The sequence below is a fragment of the Xiphias gladius genome, chromosome 9 (assembly GCF_016859285.1).
Source record: "Xiphias gladius isolate SHS-SW01 ecotype Sanya breed wild chromosome 9, ASM1685928v1, whole genome shotgun sequence".
Lineage (NCBI taxonomy): Eukaryota > Metazoa > Chordata > Actinopteri > Istiophoriformes > Xiphiidae > Xiphias > Xiphias gladius.
The window spans coordinates 10,823,764-10,846,716 of record NC_053408.1 but is presented as its reverse complement, the minus strand read 5'-3'; the positions used below and the strand labels follow the sequence as shown (position 1 = coordinate 10,846,716).

Genomic DNA, 22,953 nt, shown 5'->3' with positions numbered 1-22,953 from the left:
TGAAATGATTACTGTTATATGTGTGGCTAACGTGCTCCCCAAGACTGTCCATGGAGTGTGCAGAGGTTTTTGTCTGCAATGCTCTGCTTCCATCTCCTGGTTTTAGACTGCAAGCAGAGCCTGATCCTTGCACAGAGTATGGTTCATCTAACACACTATCAAATATACAAGATAAACTATCTCAGTTGAATTACACATGGAGCAGTGTACTGGCAGTTTAAGCCCAGGAGTTGCAGACAAAAAGCCCTGCACACTCACGAGGTAATTTACGATGTTATTGGTACTGTGTCGCGTGCGTAAGATGCGCTCAGCGCCCCTTTTAATTTGGAGGCACACTTATCATTCATGCTGCTATGTGAGGGCTATGTGCATTTAATAAACACAAAGGAACGATACTACACATAAACAGTTGTAGGCAACAAACAGCATTTGGAGAAACACTAACGTTTCTATGTAACCCCAAATTACATTCAGTGAAATGTGGACGCCACGACTAGTGAAACTTGGCCAGTAATGTAACCCTTAATCGCATTATGTCGCATTAAAAGTTAATTGGAATTTCAATCTGTACCTAACAGATATGATATTGTAAAGCAAAAAATGGGGACCTATGTTGACGTCGGTGCTGTTTATTCTGTTAGGGTGGGACAGTTACCATCTACACGATTCCTTTCGATTCTCTTCTCTTCAACAAACTGCCAGCATAGTTCTACTTTAACAGGAGATAGATAACTGGCCAAGGTAAACAGCCTAATATTTCAGTAATAATTCTATTATTTGTTCAGTGCTTAACATGGCAACTCAGCAGGTTCATGTGGTCCAAATAGTCGGTGTTGTGCCACTCATAAGACAGTAAACAGCAGAGTAAGGGTGGGGCTTTGAGTTTGATCCTCTGCTGTAACAGTAGCGTAAATTCACTGAAAAAATACACATGTAAACTGATGCATGAAGCAACTGTAAGTTAATATTCTTTAACTGATGATTCATTAAGCATGAACTAATCACATAAACTCATACTGACTTCACATTGCAACAGTGAGCGACAGGAATTCATGATAACTGGCATTAATTCATGCATTATATCGTGAGTTCTGTATTATGTGTTTTGTAACCTTAAAGTGATGTCACTAAACTCTATGGTCCAACTGAACTGACTCAGAAAACTATTCTTGATGGGACAAGTAAGAGCTGTACACACATCACCATCAACACATTGCCACCAAATTTTCACCAAGTACAACTACGCAGCAAACTGTAAATGACAGCCGATTGAAATATTGCACAAAGGCGTGGAGACCAGCCAACATTTCTATCCTGGTAATTTGACGAAACATACAGCAACTATATGTAGGAATGTGCACCATGAAGTCATAATATAAGATAGATGGATAGATAGAGTACTTTATTCATCCAAATGGGAAACTGCAAAACCAAAATCTTGTGGCCCTTCAAACAGGGCCAAAAAATTATATTGTGATGCAGGACCCAATATATATTGTACTTTGGTGGTGCAACAACACTTGAAATGTGTCAAATTACCAAAACAAGTGGCACTCAGAAACTGGGGCTCTTTGGGGCCCTGGCAGTTGTTGCTGGTTATCCAGCAGTTCCTGTCTGTTTTCGGGTGGTTCTGACCTGAGGAGTTTACATTATCTGTTAAACTGGCGCATGGGAAGCATCACATAAAGCTCTCCCTGGAGCCCTGGGCGGCCTTGCTGCAGGGGGGGGTGATTATCATTTATTAACAATTAAATAATGGACCTCTAACAAGGTGGCTGAACTTCGCCTCCCGGTGTTAACGTTACATCGCTCGATAATGACCAAAGAAAGACCGAGTGAGGCAGAAATGTGACAACACTTGTCAAGAGGCTTCAGAGCATTGACAGCTCCAGGTCTGCCCCTTGCAGGGGCACCTAGACGGACGAGGAAACCCCGAGGATCAGGGCCTCCTGTCCGGATGACACCAGTAGGAGCCAGCCACACTGCTCTCCTTAGCTAGCATTGGCTAAGCTAACAAATGTCTTCCCAGAATTCGAAATAATTGTAAATGGATCACTTAATTCGAACAACTTTACTTGAGGAGTGTGGGAGTGGGAGTTGTTAAGGAGTTTGCTGTCACCGGATGGACGGACAACATCCTTTTTAGGACCGTGAGTGACTGTGAAAACTGCTAAAGGTTCTTCAGGTGAGACTTGTATCGCAGCTAACGTAAACGTTAGCTTGCTCGCTAGATAACTTGACGCTAGCTGTTTTAGGTAACCTACCACGCAGCCTTAGTTGTTCTTTGGTAACCAATAACATCGTAACTGCTATTAACATAGATCAAACTGCTGCTCTCAACTGATAAATACTAACTCGACAGAGCGTGGCAACGTTCGCAAGATTTTGATTAGCATGTTAGCATTTGCCAATGTCAACTAGCTAATTAGCGTTAGCCAAGTTTGGCATTCGTCAACATCACGACAGTGAGTAACAATACCGTGACTTTTGTTCCACCAGCTGCAATGAAGTCAGTTTAGCTGAAACATCGGTTGAACTTGGATAAAGTTGAGCCTATCGCTTTGTCGCGAAAGTTGAGATGAAGCTACATATCTTTTCTAGCTAGGTGTCGTTTCTTGGCCAGCATTGTTTTGATAGACAAGTTGATTGGCTTGTTGGGCAAAATTAACTAGATAACTTAATACAACCTGGCCAAAACTACTGATATTTATTACTAATTGTATTTGTTTTTTGTTTGTTTTTTGAGTAACTGTCACCACCGTGAATGGTTGCTTATGTGCCCTCAGATGAATCCATCTCTAACTGATAGATATCCTGCGAGGTAGGAGTTCCTGATGGCAAAAGGAAGTCGTGCTCTGCCATTTAATATGCTTGTAATAACCATTTAAAAAGAGGGGAGAATTTCATAGATTTTTTTTTTTGGCATTTTGCTTTAATGTCTCTCTACTTTAAATGAGTATATTAATGACTATGGGGAAATTAGTTACTTCCTTAACCAGTAATGTCCAAAGTCAGTGACTCTCCTGAAGTTTCTGCTTTGGTGTGTCATTTTGGCATTTTAGGACCGGCATCTTAACATGAAGAAGTTTTAACAGGTACAGTTGATGAAATTATGAACTTCACTGGAAAGAATAGACATTAATGGCCTACATATGCACCACAATATGACAGAATCCATTTTTATCCTTTTTTTTGTACTGCTGGTCCAACTGGTTAAGTTAACCATAAAACTACTACTGAAAACATAAGTAATGGAATTTTACTGAGGGTTCATCTATCCTGTCAACCCTTGTTATTTCAAGAGGCAGCGCAGGGGAATTATTCCAAGAAAGTTTTTTACAACTGTATTCCTGTTGGCTTTCTTTGACTGAATCAAAGTGTGATTTTTTTTTTTTTTAATTAAAACTGGTTTCTCTGTAAGTGGCAGTAACTGCGACACAGACTTTGGAAAGGTGTGGGGGGATCCAACCAACCGAGATGCAGTTCAAGCAGAATATAAATCTGGGTTTAGGTCACCTGATTCTTGATCAGGAAGAATGTTTTACATGCATGGTATTTGTGGCCACTCTCTGCTACTCTCTACACGTTCAGTCTTTTCTGTGTGGCAATAACCCACCCAACTACTCCACACAAGTTATCACTTCATTCACTGTTTGTATCTCTTTTTCTAGGCATGATGGAAGGACTTCATAGCCAGGCTATAAGCCTGGACCCACGCAGACAGGAACTGCTTGAGGCTCGCTTTACTGGAGTTGGTGTGGCCAAGGTTGGCATCTCTTAATAGCGTGATAGTTGTTTTCTTGCTCAAAATGATCAGCTATAGTAAGCACAGATTGTGCAAATGTGGCATTTCACATATGATGTGATGAGAGTTGAGTTGGATATATTTTTTTTGTTGAGAGATTTTGTTTAGAAAACTAAATGTAAAGATTTCCATTTTATCCATACTGAAATAAGTTTAGTGATCCCGACCAGTAGCTTGCAGTTTTCCCGCAAGCAAACATCCCACAACTCCACTGCTGTTTGTGTGTGAATGCAAACATGAGCAGTCGGTCAGCTCTCTTATGCTAGTTATTCAGTTTTAAAAAGGCTTAGACGTCTTCTCTATTTCCAGTATTTACTCACGTCTGTGTTCAGTAGTTTCCCTCAGTGGAATGATCCTGTCTTCCTGAACCTAAGCTAAAACAAGACAAGCTCTGTTTTAGCTGACATGGGAGCTTGCCAGCATCTCTTTGTTTCAGTGAAGACCAGTGACACTTAAATGGCACCGCAGCTGAAGCTCACAGCATAGGCTGCGTAGTCTACTGCAACCCTGCTGTTGAATTGGGTATGACTGTGTGTGGGTGCACATTTGAGAAAATGGCAACCCCTGAGAAAGCAATCACTATCATTCATGCTCCGGCCTGTAGTGTGCTCTGAAATGAATTGTTAGACCTGCTCTCTGTGGTATTAGAGTGTGAATGATTTAAGGCTGTGAGAATGATGACTACAGTACATGTTATATTAAGGTGTCATTTAAGACATTGTAATGACTATGTATAGTGTACATCTTAAGAGGAAAAATTAGAGATTTTCTTGGCTGAATGTGTGACCTTGAGCAACAGAAAGACGGCAGGCCTTAAAAGCATTAGCCTCCTGAACCAATTAGCCTGCTGTTTCTTCTTAGTCTCACCAGGTTGTGCAGCTGGTCATGAATGGTATGCATGACACCAGCTGAAACTGCCAGTTGGATGTGAAGTGAAGATTTGAAGATGAATAGGGGGATGTATATTATAATGCTCATTGTAGCATTATAGCTTAGCTAAGTGATAGTAATTTAAGAGCTATAACTGTTTATGCATGTGTTGAAATTCCTATAGAAATAAGATACAAGGAGTGGAATGCATGCTTGTAAAAGAAGTAACATGTATTAAAATTGTGAACTGCCACAAACATGGGGTGAAGTTGAATCCAAATTAGTATTATTTGTCAGATAGAAAAGATGTTTGGAAATTTTCACTGTCCACAGTACATCTCTCAGATTTTCTAAAAGAATAGTGCAGAATATGTTTTTTTTTTCTCTTTCTTTTCTTTTCCACCAGAAACTGTTATTTAAATATCTTAAATCTAGTTTCCGGTTCTACTCACAAGCATCTACTTGCAGAAGTAGCACATGACTAATCAATCAGGTCAATTGTGTCTGTTCTCTTTTCCAGAGTTCAGCCAACAGCGAATCATCCAACCAGTCTCTGTGCAGCGCGGGATCACTGAGTGACAAGGAACTGGAGGTCGGTTTTGGCAAAGACTCAATCAAAATGAAAAGTGACTGTGCCCTCATATTCAGCTCTTTTGACCATGTTTGCACTTCCTCACTGTCAGTGGACAGTGAAGTATTTTGTATACAGTAGTGCGTGCTAATACTTGCTAATATAGCATGCTAATAAACTGGAACGCACCCCTGATAGGTCCTCAGTCTTTAAACACATAAATTGAAGGTTCCATGTGTGAAAAGGGCTAGAGAAACCATAAACACCTGGGGGCATGTCCGTTTATGCTAGGGACAAGCATGCAAACTCCTCACAGATAGAATCATGACTCAGTTTTGAACCCATGACCTTCTTGCTGTGAGGTGACAGTGCAGAGCAATGAGCCAACATGCCACCTTGTGGATGGTAAAAAATTTAGCTTTGCATAATTTAAAATCTAAGCTTTGCTGTTTTTCTGCTCATGTCAGACACCAGAGAAGAAGGCCAATGATCAGAGAAGCAGAAAGAGAAAAGGAGACATCTATGACAGCAATAGCCAGGGTAAGTCTTCTCTACTTCTTGATACGGAAACCTCTCTTTACATTCAGAAATGTTCAGCTGTCCTTCGCTTCAGTTTCATCACTGCTTATCCTCTTGAGTCTACATATTCATGCTTTCAAATTTGGATTAGTTCTGAAAAGCCTATTAAATGGCTCTTTGTGGTTTGCTGTTCTTATGCTCTACTAAATGTTTATGCTTACGAACATAGTGTAAGATCAAATGATTACATTTTTTTACTTCGTTTATCTATCCCGTTTTTTGTAGGAAAAGGAAGAGGACACAAAATAAGTGACTATTTTGAGGTGAGTACGAACTTAATTGTATGCCTTAGTTCTTTTGAATACATTTTGTGTTCCAGTCACAGTGCTGTGCATTGTTTCAAATCACTCTCTAGCTTTAGTGTGATGTCTCACCCTCACGTTCCCACTGTGCCAGTATGGTCCCTCATCAAACTCTTTCTAAATAACAACTCTGTCTTCTTTCTCTCTGTCTTCTTTCCACACTGTTTACTGCCTTGTGGCCAGTTTGCTGGTAGCAGTGGCTCTGGCACCAGTCCTGCCCGGTGCATCCCCATGCTGGTGCGCTCCTCTCCACAGCACTCACTGTCTAATCCTCTGGTGAGCACCAGCTTCCATCTCCATAGCTCTGTCCTGCTTTGGCCCCCTGTTTGCTATTGGTTGACCAGGTTTTAATCTTAAGCCATTGTCAAATGGCTGTTGGTTATGTGGGTCTCTGTCTATTTTCTCTTAGCATCAGTTTCCTCTTAATTGGACAGGGTTGGTTAGGTATTTATCGCTAAGATTTGGTTTTGTTTATTTTACTAAACTTTAATCCAAGCTAATAGACAAGTCTTTGGTTTGTCTGGATCAGTTTACGTCAAAACAGCCTAGTTTGTGGTATGTATTAACTGGATGGATCAAATGTAGGATAATCTGACCATTGTCCAGAGAAACTATAGCTGATGTTCATGTTTTCAGTGCTGCTGTTAACATATTTTAAGATGTTGTTTTGGTTGTAGGTTTGATACAATGAGCTGGCATGGCTGGGAACAGTGCAGGAGGACAGTCTATACAGTATATTATGTAAGATTGGTGCCTGCACTTTTAAATCTGTAGTAGTTGTTGATGACAGTGTCGTGTATTTAATCACTCACACAGTGAAGCTTCTAATTAAGAATTTCTTTACCTATCATTTTCATTCATCTTATGTTAAGATAACATCTTTTCTTGCAACAACAGAGCCTTGTTCACTACCTACTAAACAGCATGTAAACAGTTTCTTACAACAGCAGGGCTGTAAATTAAAGGGGTAAGGTAAGTGACCTCTAGTGTCCCATAACACAAAGGTCTATACAAAATTTGTGGGAGATTAATTGGGGTTGTCGATCAGTACCTTTTGATCACAGGATTAGCCAGAATCTTAAATTTGATTCATTAAAATTTCTGTCAGAATGCAGTTTCTGGTTCAAATGGTCCCCCCAAACGTACTTATCGTTTTAATTGTTACTGTGTGTCCAGTAAAACAAGCAACGTGTGTAAATTTAAAAAAAAAAAAAAAAAAAGGAAAGGGCTGGTCTTGGCTAGATCCATCAGTTTGGGTGCTTATCAGAAGGCAAAACAGTGACTACACGGCAGTTACTATGCCACAGGATTTTACAGCTCAGGGAAGTTATCACAACAGCAATAATTTTATATTTTGTTTTAATGATCGTGAGGTAAACAGTAGAATTTTCCTGTTCCTATTACAAAGTAATGAGCCAGGAATTTGTGCTTACATGTACTACATTGGTCAGGGCAGTGTGTTGCCAAATTACATCACATTTTATTGCAGGGCGGGCCAACATTTTTTAGCCACAGCCCTTGAGTTGGGGCCAACGCAGTGATGTCACGCATTTATTCCCAAATACTGCCACATTATGTTGCCAAAAACAGAGACATTATTGGTGATGCTGTTGATCATCCATCAGAAACAAGAGTTTCTGATGGATCGTCAACAATGCACTAATTAGCAAGGTTACTTTTGTGTGCAGATGTAGATGTTGTATTATAGCGTTTTAGTTAAGTAGTCTCTCAGTTTTATGTACAGTTATTTTTCCAGAATTCTCCTGCGAAACAGCAGATTTGAATTTGGTTTATGAAAGACCTGCATAGTGAAAGATGTAAAGGCATGTTTATTGTAAAAAGACTGTTCCTGTTGGCCTGCTGGCAACAACACATTTTCAGTAAAAAGGAGAGATTTTACTGCACTCTATAATTACCTGCCCTATTCTAATCACTCCAGTCGCATAAAGCAATGTTATCTAATTTTGTTGTTGTCCTGCAAGCTTACTGGAAAGATTAACTATTGTATGCAGTTCATTTTGTTAACAGTAGATATTGAAAAATACCTCTGAGAATAGACCTGGCAAAAGAATGATATATTTATTGGAATGGACAATTTAGCATAAATTCCTGTAGATATTTGTGTTTATCTACAATTTCAGTTTTCTCCCCCTTAACAGCTGCAGTATTTATTTTTTCCTTTTATCTTTTCAGCTACCTTTTTAAATCTCCATATGCCATCTGCATTACATATTTTTATATTTGACTCTACGTGTTTTTTCTGCCTTTCTCTTTTCCTGTCTCTCTGGAATGCAGTTTCAGCACGGTAGTCCTTCGTCCATAGGCTCAGCCCACACAGACTCTTCATCTTGCAGCTCTGTTAAGACAGCCCCAACACACTCGTGCTCACACAAAGCCATCCAGGTAACTGATAAATTGATCTGGATCTCCACTTAACACTAACTTTTCAGATTTTCCTTCAGTGTATTCTAAGCACCCTGGCTTGGCTTCAGTATATTTTTGGATTGGCGCACACTTTGCATCTGGCTCAGCTTTTGACATTTACTTCTTACAAGAACTGGTGATTATGTCTTTCCATTCTGAGTGAAAGGTGGTTTTGTTTTACAAACTGTTTCTTTTTAGAGAAAGTTGCATCTAATACAGCCTTAGTTAAGTTTGACAAAACTTGTAGGGATGACACAACTTCACACCTTGTTCTGCCATTTAATAAAATTACACTACTCAGACAAGATGTGCATGCTAGAATTAAAGGTCAAACTTTGAAAGGCCCTGCACCCACGCTGCTGTTAATCTGACAATACTTTCAACAGACATCCAGCTATCTGTGCAAAATTATGTTAATTGGCTTGATTAAAGGTCAACATTTTGAACTCACGTCTAATATCCAAGACATCATTGTCTGATTTTGATCAATTTAAAGTGGCCCAAAGGGTGTTTGTACCATTTCGGTTAAACCAAGATGTTTACTTTTGGCTTGTTGTTGTCTTTTTCCTCATTCTCCAGTCACAACTCACGCTGCTGAAACTGACAGCACTGGAGAAGGACAAAAACTCTGACCTGGAACAGAAAGAGGGGAGGATAGATGACCTGCTGAGGGTAAGATGAGAAAATATTTAAAATCTGTCTTGAAAATCTGGCAAGTTAAACTTAGTGTGGAGCGTGTGGAGCATCTGAAAGAGCACCAGAGAGGGATGGACAACATCAACAACTTATCATTTTATTCCTGAAAAAATCTACAACAAATTGATATTTTATTTGACTAACGGTAATTAATGCCATACACAGTCAAGTGTATGTCTAGATTCATATATCAGGCCTATTCACAAATGTCTTTAATAATCACCTCACAGTCTTGACAAATATGCTACCACTTGTCACCACAACCCCAGTAACTAACCTGCACCAGTGTGGTTGCAGCTTATCATGAATGATGTGCTTGTTAACTTTCAAATGCCATTGTTGCCTAATTTACACATTGTGTAAATGTCAGCAAACCAAACCGACACGCTGATAGTTGTCACATCTTGTCGGTTTAAATGCATAAAGGCCTTGAATTCATGTTATATTAAGAATTAGATGTCATGGTGATGATGTATGTTTTGGCAGGCTAACTGTGACTTGAGGCGGCAGGTAGATGAGCAGCAGAAGATGCTGGAGCGCTACAAGGAACGGCTTAACAAGTGCGTGACCATGAGCAAGAAGCTGCTAATTGAAAAGGTGGGTATACATATATAGTTACACAAGTACTGTATGTGTACTTGAGAGAAAAAGCATGTCTTACTTTTTTAAATTTACAATGTTAAAACCTAACGCATTGTTTCTTAATTATAATTTATGCATCTGAGCATTTGACTCATTCAAGTTTTGTAACTGGTTAGTGGTAAATGGTGATTATGGTGGAGCAAGATTGAGTTCTTCATATTGTCCAAGCTGATCTGTTTTTGAATGTGCCTGCTGAATTTTTTATTCATTGATCTTTTTCTTATAGTCAAAGCAGGAGAAGATGGCTTGCAGGGACAAGAGCATGCAGGACCGTCTGCGTCTGGGTCACTTCACTACTGTACGCCATGGAGCCACCTTCACTGAGCAGTGGACAGATGGATACGCCTTCCAGAACCTCATCAAGTCAGCAAGCAGTTACACACAAACACACATTTACATTTTGTCCATTCTGCCTACAAGAATGTTCACACTAGATTGTTTTTACATTTTCTAGGCAACAAGAGAGAATCAACTCGCAGCGAGAGGACATTGAGAGGCAGAGGAAGCTGCTGGGGAAGAGGAAACCTCCCTCCATGGCCCAGACACCCCCACTCAGCCTGGAGCAGAACAAACGAAAGAGCAGGAGCAACGGCCAGGAGAATGAAGCGTAAGATCACAAACAATAGCTAAATTACTATACACAGTAGATGTTTTACATGGACCAGCCAAACGTTTACGGTAAAGCAGGAATGAATTGTTGTGGTGTAACTTGAATATAACATTGTTTACTGGAATGCAGTATTACAGTTTAATGGTGCAGTTTTCTGGGTTGTCCTGGCTGGCTGGTGTAGGCGGAGGATGCCTCTGTTATGGTTTACCTATGTGTAGGTGTCTGTGGGAACACCTATGGTCAGTATTGAATTATTGATAGATAGTTGATGTTGAGGTGTTTGTTTAGTTTCGTCAGTTCAACCAGTCTTGTTTATAAATTTAATTTTTTTTTTGTTTATTTCTGTCTGTATTAATTTTGACACTTGTAGCTTTATTTTTATCATTAGATTCTCACATTAACACAGCATCTAATGCCTTTTTTTTTTCTTTTTTGTTGACATTAATTGTCAAGGTGTCAAGTCACACTTGTGTATCTATCTGTGATAAACCTTAGTGGGAATTAAATTAGGAGACTTTGTGTTACCGTGTTCATCAACAGTCTTTTTCTTCATTTTACCTGAAGTAAATGTGTAGTCTAATACATTTTTGTATTCACAAGCTGACTTTTTGCTCCTTTATCCCAAACAGGTTGTCACTGACAGAATATCATGAGCAAGAAGAGATTTTCAAACTTCGAATTGGTCATCTCAAAAAGGTACCAGCTCTACACTTATGCCAGCTTTTTGTTCTTTTGAGATTTGCTTTTGAGACACCTTTCTACCAAAGGATGAGATCGATAACAGATTTGTGTGTTTGTATGCAGGAAGAGGCAGAGATCCAGGCAGAGCTGGAGCATTTGGAGCGAGTAAGAAACCTGCACATTCGGGAGCTGAAGAGAATCCATAACGAGGACAATTCGCAGTGCGTATCATCTCTGTTTAACCTGCCTTACATGTGTGCTGTAGCGTGCCTTCAGTTCGAAAAAGTGCAATGATTGACGCCTGATGTCTTAACTTGTAGATTTAAAGACCACCCCACGCTGAACGACAGATATCTGCTGTTACATTTACTTGGAAGAGGTGGCTTTAGTGAAGTTTTCAAGGTAAGCACGTGCCATTTAGTTAGCATCCATTCTTCACGAGTACTGGTTTACAGTTTATTTATTTATTTTTTTATTCTTAAATATGCTCAGTGTTTTTGAATAACATAACGCAATGGAATGTCACGTGTCATGGTGGTATTTTAGTGGGACTTTTTAACATTCCTGTATCCATTAAACGGCTACTCTATACCGTTGAGTGTAACTTTCTGGTTACAGTAGGCTCCTCCAACTTGCTTGTGTTGATGTGTAATGTTCTTTTTCCAGGCTTTTGATTTGACAGAGCAAAGGTATGTGGCCATAAAAATCCATCAACTCAACAAGAACTGGAGGGAGGAGAAGAAGGAAAACTACCACAAGTGAGTCTGAACTTCTGTTTAATGCCCTCTGTTGTCTTTCTTTGCATTGTTGGAAATGTTTTGATCTGTAACTAAATTTTACATGGTGTGGAACTTCAAGCTTAAGCTTGAATGTTCTTTTTGTGATGTATTTAAAAGGTCACTAAATGTTAACCCTGAATCATGAATTTACTTGTCTTTTCAGACACGCTTGTAGAGAGTACAGAATCCACAAAGAACTCGACCACCCTAGAATAGTCAAACTCTATGACTATTTCTCACTCGACACAGACTCGTAAGTGCCTCACTCTACATACAGCTGTATTAGGTGTGCTAATACAAATATAATAACTAATTGTACACCTATTAAACGCTTGGTATTTTATAGTGTTTAGAAGCAGTATCTCTTCAAGTTCTTCATAGTTTATACTGTAGAAAAGCATCTATGGTATCATTCTGGTTACTGAAGGGTCATTCTGAAGCCTGGATTGGGGTTTATCATTTTACGCAGTTTATGTTACTAGATGCAAAAAATCAAAATGGGGGTGATGAGAGAAAAGCCTGGTCGGAGATGAGGAGGGACAAGCTAGTTTTAACTATTCGTTGTTGTGTGATTGGCTGGGACAAATGACTGTCAATCAAGAATAGAATAAAAAATAATAAACATGTTAGAAGGTTTTTTTTTTTTTTTTTTTTTTTTGGGTTCCCTGTTTTGCTCCCTGCAGTCTGTTCACATAGTTCGCTGTCTGACAGTACAGCTTCAGCTTCATTTCATCTGGATATAGAGCACTCTGTTTTAGTTTGGTGAAGTAAAGCAGTTTTCCTATGAAATCACACGATATAAAATGCAGTGTTGAGGTCTATAGACATGTCCAATCCTCTGTCTTGTTTGTTCACATGTATTATATATATGGTAATAATTTATTGATATTCATATGCTTTACATAGCATGTTTAAACATTTTTGGATGTGTGTGTATGTAAGTGGGTTATCAATAGTGAAATCTTCCCAGATAATCCATCTGTTGTGTTACCACTTGCAGGTTCTGCACAGTGCTGGAGTACTGTGAAGGCAACGATCTGGACTTCTACTTGAAGCAGAATAAGCTCATGACCGAGAAGGAGGGCCGCTCTATTGTCATGCAGATTGTCAACGCCCTCAAGTACCTCAACCAGATTCGACCACCCATCATCCACTACGACCTCAAGCCCGGTAGACTCATGGAGTTTTAGCTTGTCATTTTGCAATCTCCATCCGTCAGAGAATAGTAAAACAGAATTGTTCCCTGTAGAGTTTCAGTTAGAACTGAATGTGAACAATTTCCTTAAGTGATCTGTCAAGAAAGTTGACACCAACTGAATGTGATGTGGATTTTAATTTAAATAAATATAAATATCTCTGTGTATATACATGTATAACACCAATTTGTGACAGCCCCTTTTTCTTGAATGTTTACTGGTGTCTGCGTAGGAAACATCCTGTTGGTTAATGGCACAGCCTGTGGAGAGATTAAAATCACTGACTTTGGCCTGTCTAAGATCATGGATGATGACAGCTACAACTCTGCAGACGGCATGGAGCTGACCTCACAAGGAGCAGGGACCTACTGGTACATAGACACACACTTAGCTGCATTTAGTAACCAAACAACCAGTATAGATTCACAAGTGGGTAGAAGAGGTGCAGTCTTTTGAGGAAATGTTGCTAACTGAATTCACATCCCCTTCACTCAGAAAATTGTGTAAAGGGGTACAGTGCTGAGAGAACATACAGAGGAAACCGTAGTTCAGGCTCATGTAGTGATTGTGTATCTTACAGGTACCTCCCTCCTGAATGCTTTGTGGTGGGCAAGGAGCCCCCCAAAATATCCAACAAGGTGGATGTGTGGTCAGTAGGGGTCATCTTCTACCAGAGCTTATATGGACGCAAGGTAACCACTAACCTGGCTTTTTTTTTTCTTTTTTTTTAAATTAGTGTGATTAAAGTAAGATGAAAGTAAGCTGTCTGTTAACTGGCCCCTATCATCTTTTTCCAGCCATTTGGTCATAACCAGTCACAGCAGGATATTCTCCAAGAAAACACCATACTAAAAGCCACTGAGGTGCAGTTTCCCCCCAAACCTGTGGTCACCACAGAAGCAAAGGTGTGGTACCCATTTCTCTTAAACAGCTATAAACTCACTGCACTGTTCCCATCACATTTTATAGTCACCTATATATTCATTCAGTATCATTTAGTCCGTTTCTTACTGAGTTTAAAAGGTGAAATTACATTTTTCCTCCTGAATGTGATATAATTTCTGCTAAAACTTTTTGATTTTAAACCAATGGGATATTTAATGACACTGCTTGATTTTTTGATAGGAAGGGCAGAGGGGTACTCAAGGATTGCATCACCATTAAAATAAATCACTGTTATCCAGAATTGTCCATTTTATTTAAGCATGCAGAGTGCCATCAGCAGCCAGTCACATAAGGCTGTGCATATTTATAGCCTTTGGAAGGCACCATCACTGTTTGTAATGAGCAGGGCATAAAAGTAGAGTTTATCTAAAATCTGTGGAAAAATGGTATTGGTAGAATAGCATGTACCCAAGGGAGAAAAAAGTGGAAGTAGGTCCAAGAACAATGATAATTTTTCCTTTACCTTCATAGGCTTTTATTCGACGTTGCCTGGCCTATCATAAGGAGGATCGTGTGGATGTGCTGCAGTTGGCTAGTGACCCCTTCCTAAAGCCCCATATTCGAAAAGCCCTGGGCAGCAGCACACCTCTGGCACCTCCTACTCCCTCCACCTCCAGCTGCTACAGCAGCAGTGCCTCTGACTGAAGCAAGCTGAAAGAAACTGGAATAAAACCCGAGTGAGGACAAAGCCACGTGGAGACATTACACACTTGATGAACCCCTCCTTTGCTCTCTTGATTGTGAGAAAGCAGAGAGCATGATGGGATGGAGAGATCCTCAAAGTGTGAATGGAACCAAAATGATGGATGATGTGGTGATGTATTAGTAAATGTGCACACCACCATCTTCCAAGTGGTAAAAATGAATGGCCAGTCTCTGGACTCAGTAGAACCCAAAGATTTGCCCATATGCATGCACTAACACAAAAACTTTGGCTCATTTCAAGGGGCTTTTTTACATGATAAATAGTAAAAGCACCCAAAAAGTTGCACAACTGACAGGTTGAGAAGTATGCCATGTTTGAAGATCACCTGCCTGCACTCTGGAAGGTTTAGAATAAGCATTAATGAAATTTCATCCCATTCTGCTTAAAATGCATCATCTAAGCTATTTCGAAACTATTTTTCAGAACTAAAGGTTGGTTTCAAATATGTATCCCCATAGGTTAGAATCTGGGACTTTTTAGGAAGGGCTCTTACAAGTGACAAGGAATGACTGATGACCAAAGTTGAAGGCCTCCTTTGTTGACGTGGCACCATTAGAGGTTCATAAATGGCTTGATACAGAAGAGGGCTGATTCGGGAAAGAGTAACTGGTTTTGACCTGTTTTAAATATTTTAATGGAAAACTGGAAGTCAGCTTATTATTTTAATTGTTAAGTCCATATTTTTCCATGAAATTTGCCCCCTCTAATGTTTTTGTTAACCTTAAAGGGGGGCTGACTATGAGTGAGTGTTGTGATGAGAGTTAAGATTCAACAGAAATGATTATGAAACCATTAAAAAACATTTGGTTAACTCTGGTTTCTTGCTTGAATTTGGAAACTTATTGGGCAGGTTATACAGATTTATTTTAAAATTATACAAAAATACTTCAAGATACATTTTTAATACTTATTAATTTAATCATTCATGCCATTGTCAGTGGTTTACCGTGATGCAGCTACATGCATGTGTTTCAACTTTTGAAATTACATTAATGCATGGGTCAAAAACGTTTAATCCTTATATATCCACACCAGATTTTTTTTTCACAGCATAAAATGTCTATTAACTCAAGCCCCACCATTAAAAGCAGCTTGCCTGCCAAGTATGTATGTAACTGGAAAACGTGGGTAACCGCATTCAAGGTTAAGGAAATACTGACACTACTCCTCTTGAATCATCATACTCTTACAGCTTATATAATTGAGACAAAAAAAACGTTTCTCACTCTGGAAAGAGAGCTAGAAAGTGAATGCAAAGGTCTGCAGTACAACAGGAGGCCAAAATTACCTTGAACTTGACAAAGTGGCGAGAACTGAATTTGGGGAAGATTTTTTTTAAAGTACATTCTAGTCTGAGAAACTATGAAACTGTATATAGATTCAAATTACGTCCTCTTTGTAACATTTAAAAAAAGACACTCTGGACAGAAGATTTAAACATCGCTCTGCTTTTTTGCTCTCAAAATCCTGAAAAGACTAGCAAAATAGTGCAGACATGACATTTCTTTTCCTTTGGCCTAATATCCAAGTAAGATTCACAAGTACTCCATTTATAAGAGGGGCATATGGATATGCAAAACTCAGTAACCCAAGGCATTGTCCAGCAGGTTTATCTGTTGTAGAACTGTGAGGTGACCCAGGCCAGTCCCCACTTCAGGTTGGTGAGCATAAACTTGAGCGCCTTGGTCCACTGCTCCTCAGAGTTAAACTGGGTTTTGATGGAGTAGGAGCCACCACTGCCACCTGTGTCCTCGATCTTGCCCTTCTCCACATCCATCCTGAGACATCGAATAAAACATCAGTTACATTCAGTATTGGATGTACTGGTATCAATATCATAAGATCGAGGGGACTGAAGTGTAAATCCTAAACAATTCTCCAAATTGTGGTTACCCTTGAAGGCATAATTTCTGTCACTTGTGTTACAGATTTTAGACTCTATAATTATAATTTTTTTAGCTGTAATAATGGAAATCCAAGAGCTTGATTACATCTACATCAGCTCAAATGTTCCATGACCACAGGTCTGTGTCCACCAAATTTAATGAAGATCTGTTCAGACATTAACGGGGCTAAAAGAGTAGTGACACAAAACACAAAGTTTGTCCTCAGGGTGCCAATAGAGGAAAGATCACAAGGTAATTAAAACCAAAAGGGTGCACTTCCCTTTGGGGCATGAATGTACCCATTTGCCTAATTTTTCATATTAGAATATGAAATACCTCTTGTGCAAAGATGACATTTAGGTCTGTGGGTAGAGGAAGAGGAAGGTTCACACTCCAAAATGGAAAGGGTACATGAATGTTTTTGGTAAATGTAATATCAAAATTTCCATCAGACTGCAACATTGGTTGTTTAAAGGGGAAAATTTTGAATAGAAGAAACAGGAATCTTCCTATTGGAAAGATGGATATCCGAATATCAGAATGGCAATCAGACCATTCACTGTTGACAGGTGTTATGCTGGATCAAAGTTATGGAAAGACTGACCGACCAACTGAGTGGACCAGAAAATGTGTACTAGAATAGGAAGGCAACCCCCTCTCTATATGCAGGGTCTTGTGGCAGTTGACTGGATAAGACATCCCTCTAATAACCATAGTATTATGTCATTACCAAAAGTCTTCCTGTCTTGTAAAAAAAATTTAAAAAAAAAACATAACAGCATGTCCCACATGCCAAACCAAAGGGCATAGAATGATATCTGAATGGTTTAATTATCATATATTTGTAAAATATAAATACGTAACTTTATCTTCCTTCCATTTGACATTTCGAATTTCTGAAGGGTGGTAACCAGTCAATTCACTTTGTGTTGAGAATGCTGTTGACAAATTTGGTGCTGTGATATTTCACCTGGTGAAAGTGCGGAGTAAGTAAAGTTTAGATTTATATGTTGGACCAATGCCGAGTGTGGAGTGGGGTTGGATTGTCAGATGTGGCTGTTGGAGCTCTACAAGGCCAGTTACACAAGTAAGTGTATTAGTAAATGTTTTACTGGGGGCCATGCATAAATAATTCAAAGGGTTATATAGCCAAAGTGTTCCCAAATGCGCCTTATTTGCCTCAATAGCATAATTAAAGTAGACAATTCTTCAGCTCCTCTAGAATAAGTTGAGATAATGGTTTTAGAATTTGCATTCAAACTTCTTGAATATTCAGAGCTTCATCTTAAATGGCTGCAAAGACAGCCGTGTTAATGAACATACAGAGAAAGTGGGATACGCCAACATCGCGCTGGTCTGCAGCTATCTGACCTGTACGGGAGGCAGAAGCCAGTGTCTCCTTTTTCCACCTCCTCTTTGAACTGCTGGACACAGTCCAGGAAGGCCACCATGGCATGGTCGAATTTATTGTCCCAGAAGAACCTCAAGCCACCTGAGCAGTACAGAGGAAGTTCCTGGGCAAACACGAGACAGAAAGAATGGGCAGGATTGGAGCCTGGAGGAGTCTTTAAATAATGACAGGAGAGCTGGGCTCAAAAATACAGTGTGTATTACCTTGGACTTGTCTGTCAGTGACTCCAAGTATGAGTGGTTTCCATATGGGACAAGACGATATCTGAAGAGAGACGAGTGGTTATATTTGAGCTATTATGTTGAATAATAGCAAAACATAAGGAATAAATCACCAAATAATTGAATCTAAATAACAGAAACAAAAAGGCCATAAACTGACCTGACTGATGAGTTAAAATAGCCCTAATTACTGGGAGCGTGTAAATTTGTAAGAGAGCAAAAGTAGAAACTAAAGATTATTAAACTAATATTATTGCTAATATTTTATCGAAACATGGCTAAGTGAAAATAAATTGTTGATTCAGTTGAAATAACTGCAAGAAAACTGAAGTGTGTGTGTGTGTGTGTGTGTGTGTGTGTGTGTGTGTGTACCTCTGGAAACGCAGCCCCATTTTGTTGGCCAGAGCATGCAGCAGCAGCACCGTCTGCCCCCAGGCTGCGTTAATCTCATTCCACTCCACAGGGACGCTGGGGAGTCGACCCAGACGGAAGTTGTTGATGGTACCAAACTGACCACTGTGCCTGGACAAGAGAAGGAAAAACAATTCTGATTCCCAGTCAATAGGCATTGATTTGGTTTTGTCCTGGGGCCTCCATATCTGTAAAGTCACAGTTGATTGGTGGAGAGAAAACATGGTTATTTATTCTTAGCATACCTAACAGTGACGTATGTGTGTGTGTGTGTGTGTGTGTGTGTGTGTGTGTGTGTGTGTGTGTGTGTGTGTGTGTGTGTTTACCAGATGTGAAATGTGGCGTTGAAGACATTGGTCTTTTTCAGACGATCTAGCTGAATCTGGCAGTAACGCATCTGGTTGTCAACACTCTTCAGCTCATCATCCAGCTCCAGTTGCTGCCGTTTAAACTCGCTGTATTCCTTCTGGTACCTTTTACCACAAAGCCGCGGAAAGAGTCACAGCTGTTAGGTGCTGCATCACCTGTGATATTCCATTCTCACCATTCAAACACCAATTCGAAGCCACTCACTGTAGCTCCTCTGTGTCCAGCTGCTGAGAGTGGATCCTGCTCTGGGCCAGGTCCTGGGCCACAGCGGCCCTCTGCTCCTCCACAGCCTCCAGTTCCTGGACCAGGGCCTCCTCCTCCTCCTTCAGCTGCTGCAGCTCTGCCAGCAGGGTTTCCTCTTCCTCCACCTGCAGGTGTGACAGCAGCTCCAGACACTTCCTGAAAATACGTTCACATACAGTGTATTTTATCACAAACAGATTATACTGCACATGAAAACCCATGTGGATTCAGCATTTTAGGTTGTTCTCAGTCCGCTTTTGAAGCAAAGAATACTAACAGCATTCCCCCTCTCCTGAAAATCATTTTGATTGGAAACTGGGACATTTAACTTGTTGTGAAGCAACTAACTTGTAATTCTGGCATTCGTTCTCTGTGATGTTGAGCTGTGTGTCCAGGTGGTCCAGCAAAGTGTCAGTACATTCTTCACACAGTGGATGGTCCACATCTGTCTGGCCCGACATGATGTCAAACAGGTCACTGGTCACCTGAGCGAAATACGGTCAGTCACAAAATAGTCACTTTTTAAACTGAGTCATAGATCACATAAGCATAAGCTGACCCTAACAAGCTGTTTTGTCAAAAGTCTCCTTCTCTGCTATTCTCACCCAACTGACATGATCAGAGTCAACTGACATAACGGAATCTAAAAAGTTTCAGCTGTGTCAAAGTGGGCTTTACCTTCAGCCTACGACTAAGATTTTCCATCGTGCCTCCATCAGATGCATCTCCAATCAGTGTGAAGCTGTTGGCACTCTCTGTGGACATCATCCTGTAGAGCAAGATTCAGCAGTTCAGTCAATTTTATAGGATATGCTGCATTTCCAAGTCCATTCATACAGCACCTCATTTAACAGAGGAACATATCAACTAAGAGGTAATCCACAGAAATAAATTTTCATCTGTATACAGGTCCATTTCTTGAACGGAAAGACATGGGCGCTCACCGTGCAGGAGGGATGTATTTTCTCGAAACCCCATCTTGCTTGTTTTCGGCGAAGGTCTCCTAGAAGGGAAATGTAATTCTGAGACTCAAATATACTTGCTACCAAAACATTTCCACAATGAACTGGAATAATGAATTGTTGTTGTCTTACGTCTTGTGAAAGTCTTGCAAATTAGTTTATTCAAAACAGAATCAAAGAGGAGGTGGTGTATGTAGGTGAAATACACACAGAACAATGACGTTAACAAGCAAAACATTGCATGTTTACCTTTTGTGCTAGTTTCTGTAGAATGTGCTGTAACTTAGAATTTCTTTAACATATGCTTTTTCTAGCTAAATAATCCAGTATTACCAAGTCATTACACTTCATTATAAATTCTTCTTGAGATTTCTGTGGTCATACAAGTATGGATTGCAGTTGCTAATAGAATTGTGTGTGTGTAAATATTTCTTTCTTTCTTTCTTTCGTTCTTTCTTTCCTTCCCCCAAAAGTGTCAGTTTCCCCGATGCCACTGTTTCATCAGTCTAGGATCTTGGGCCTGGGGAAAACACAACAGCCCACATGAATTCCAGCAATTTGCTGTCCTATTCAGTGTGTCTTCGTGCTGTGTCTACCCTGACATTTACTGAAGGGCGTGAGAGCTTGGTTCACAATTTAGAGTCTAATATCGAGATATATAGTCCCGTGGAAATGTTTTAAGCACTTTTGATGTTCAGATTCTTATCCACCCCACAGTACCATCGGGGAGGCATCTTATCAGCCCCAGGTTCACTCTGCAGCAGGACTGCGACCCCAAACATACAGCCAGTCACACAGAACTATATTCAGCAACTAGGAGAGCTAGTCCTGCAACAGATGGTCTGATCCCCAAAGAGCCCTAAACTCAACCTCACGGAGTCAGTTTGGGATCACACGCAGAGACACAAGACACTGAGACAGCCTGAGTCCACAGAGGAACCGTGGCAAGTTCTCAAACAAACAACCGGCCAATTACGATGAAAAACTGCGTGCAAGTTTACCTGGAGAACTGGTGCCGTTTAAAAGGCCGAGAGTGGTCACACCAAACTGTTTTTCTGATTTAGGTTTTTTTGTGTTTACTGCGGCTGGTATGAAGTGAATTGTTAAATAAAAGCATTATCTTTGAAAACATTCCCACGTTACTTTTAGTGCCTAAAACGTTTGCACGGTGCCGCCTGCTTTCTGCTGTACTTGCCTCTGGTGCCGTCTCCCCCTCACTGCTGTCAGCCTGTTTGCTGGGGGTCACCGTGACCAGCGGAGCTGAGGAGGAGGAGAAGAAGGGAGTACCTTCGTGACAGATGGAGCAGTTTGGACATCAATACACTACATTTTACAGCACTGATGTTTGATCACTAAGTATACACATACCAATAAGCTCCTGGATAGTGACCCGATCGAGCACATTGAAGGACGTGTCCAGTTTGAGGGGCTGACAGCACCGCTGACACACGAAGCTGACCTGCATGGTTGTGCTCGACGACTTGGAGCCCTCCATCGCTAGCTACAAAAACACATGTAGAGAAGAAATAAAGGCACACTTTAAAGCTTGACAGCCTTTTCGCCAAGTGTTTTTTTTTCCCTAGAGGTAAACGTTACAAATTGTAGCTTGTTGGCTAGTTAGCTGTTCGGCAGCTGGCTAGCTAAGGTTAGCTTTGCAGCTAGCTTGTGCGTAACATACATCCACAGTGTCTAAGCACAAGATAGACTCGCTGTCGCTTTTGAAAAATAAAAGCTATTGCATTATAATCCTGATTTTTGCACGTCAAAAATAAGAAACCACATGTAATGTAGTTAGTGTGACTGTTGCATTTTGCACCTCGGGACTTCCCTCTCCACTTCCTTATTGTTGTTTACGTTTGACGTCAAAAAAAAAAAAAAAAAGAAAGTCACGTGGGAAAAACCGCATCAGCCTTTAAACGTTTATATTAGTAAGAAATATTAATACTACCTGACAGGTAGTTTTTAATCAATAATATATGGCACTTGTAGGATTATTCAGGCAGCCACTCCGGGGCTCAAGTCGGTTTTACTCCTCATTCTGCGACCTGATTCATTTCAGCTATAATAAACATTTAATCACACTATACCACATCCTTTATTTTGACGCGTTTTACCAAATCGGCTCCCGCCGTAGCATCTAGATAGGGTCACATATTTTGTAGACTCTTGCCCAGAAATCTGTGACCCTATCATACAGTGGTATTAAATACAGAGAGAGTGTCACTAATTGTGATATCTGTGAATAGCACAAATTGTAGTGTAAAGGCTCATCACACTATTTCTGACAATATCAGGTCAACACTGGTATTTTTTTGTGTAATCAATCCTCTTGTGTCATAGAATGTCGCAAGTCACAAATTTCATTGCGCCAGAATCACAGCCATCAAAGCTTGTGACCCTGTCTAAATACTATGTGGGCACCATTTTTGGAGACACTTATCAAAATAGGTGTGAAAAAAAACCCATTTGTGGCTGAAATTCCTATTTCCTAGACCTGTCGTTGATGTAAACTGTTGCCTCATATTGTATTGAATACTAAACCATAATAAGCCTACAGTTGAACATTTTGACTTACATTACAGAGGTAAGAAAATAGATAAAGAACCATTTTAATGAAATACATAAAATTAAAATTAAAATTAAA

General features: G+C 40.0%; 2 protein-coding genes across 7 annotated transcripts; one reads left to right on the top strand and one right to left on the bottom strand.

Moving 5' to 3' along the window:
• The first annotated feature begins 1,650 nt into the window (after positions 1-1,650).
• On the top strand, positions 1,651-15,617 carry LOC120794136 (serine/threonine-protein kinase tousled-like 2). Of its 5 annotated transcripts, none has more exons than XM_040134857.1 (21): positions 1,651-2,185; positions 3,672-3,766; positions 5,196-5,267; positions 5,714-5,786; positions 6,051-6,088; positions 6,311-6,403; positions 8,423-8,530; positions 9,131-9,223; positions 9,734-9,844; positions 10,116-10,252; positions 10,344-10,496; positions 11,129-11,195; positions 11,304-11,401; positions 11,501-11,582; positions 11,847-11,938; positions 12,123-12,212; positions 12,960-13,129; positions 13,388-13,526; positions 13,736-13,847; positions 13,953-14,060; positions 14,572-15,617. In XM_040134857.1, the coding sequence occupies exons 2-21, from the start codon at positions 3,674-3,676 to the stop codon at positions 14,743-14,745; spliced, it is 2,103 nt and encodes a 700-aa protein (XP_039990791.1). In that variant the 5' UTR covers positions 1,651-2,185; positions 3,672-3,673; the 3' UTR covers positions 14,746-15,617. The 5 variants fall into 5 exon arrangements, with proteins under 5 accessions (XP_039990791.1, XP_039990796.1, XP_039990794.1 ...); XM_040134860.1 differs by lacking the exon at positions 1,651-2,185 and adding an exon at positions 2,205-2,255; XM_040134858.1 differs by lacking the exon at positions 1,651-2,185 and adding an exon at positions 2,276-2,465.
• Positions 15,618-15,647: 30 nt separating this feature from the next.
• Positions 15,648-22,171, bottom strand: becn1 (beclin 1, autophagy related). 2 transcript variants are annotated; one of them, XM_040134863.1, is made up of 12 exons: positions 22,126-22,171; positions 21,678-21,810; positions 21,505-21,596; positions 20,292-20,350; positions 20,026-20,116; positions 19,696-19,832; positions 19,309-19,503; positions 19,062-19,208; positions 18,697-18,846; positions 18,307-18,367; positions 18,064-18,206; positions 15,648-16,584 (listed from the first exon to the last, which is right to left on the bottom strand). In XM_040134863.1, the coding sequence occupies exons 2-12, from the start codon at positions 21,802-21,804 to the stop codon at positions 16,416-16,418; spliced, it is 1,371 nt and encodes a 456-aa protein (XP_039990797.1). In that variant the 5' UTR covers positions 21,805-21,810; positions 22,126-22,171; the 3' UTR covers positions 15,648-16,415. The 2 variants fall into 2 exon arrangements, with proteins under 2 accessions (XP_039990797.1, XP_039990798.1); XM_040134864.1 differs by having other exon boundaries at positions 21,505-21,569.
• Between the last annotated feature and the right edge of the window lie 782 nt (positions 22,172-22,953).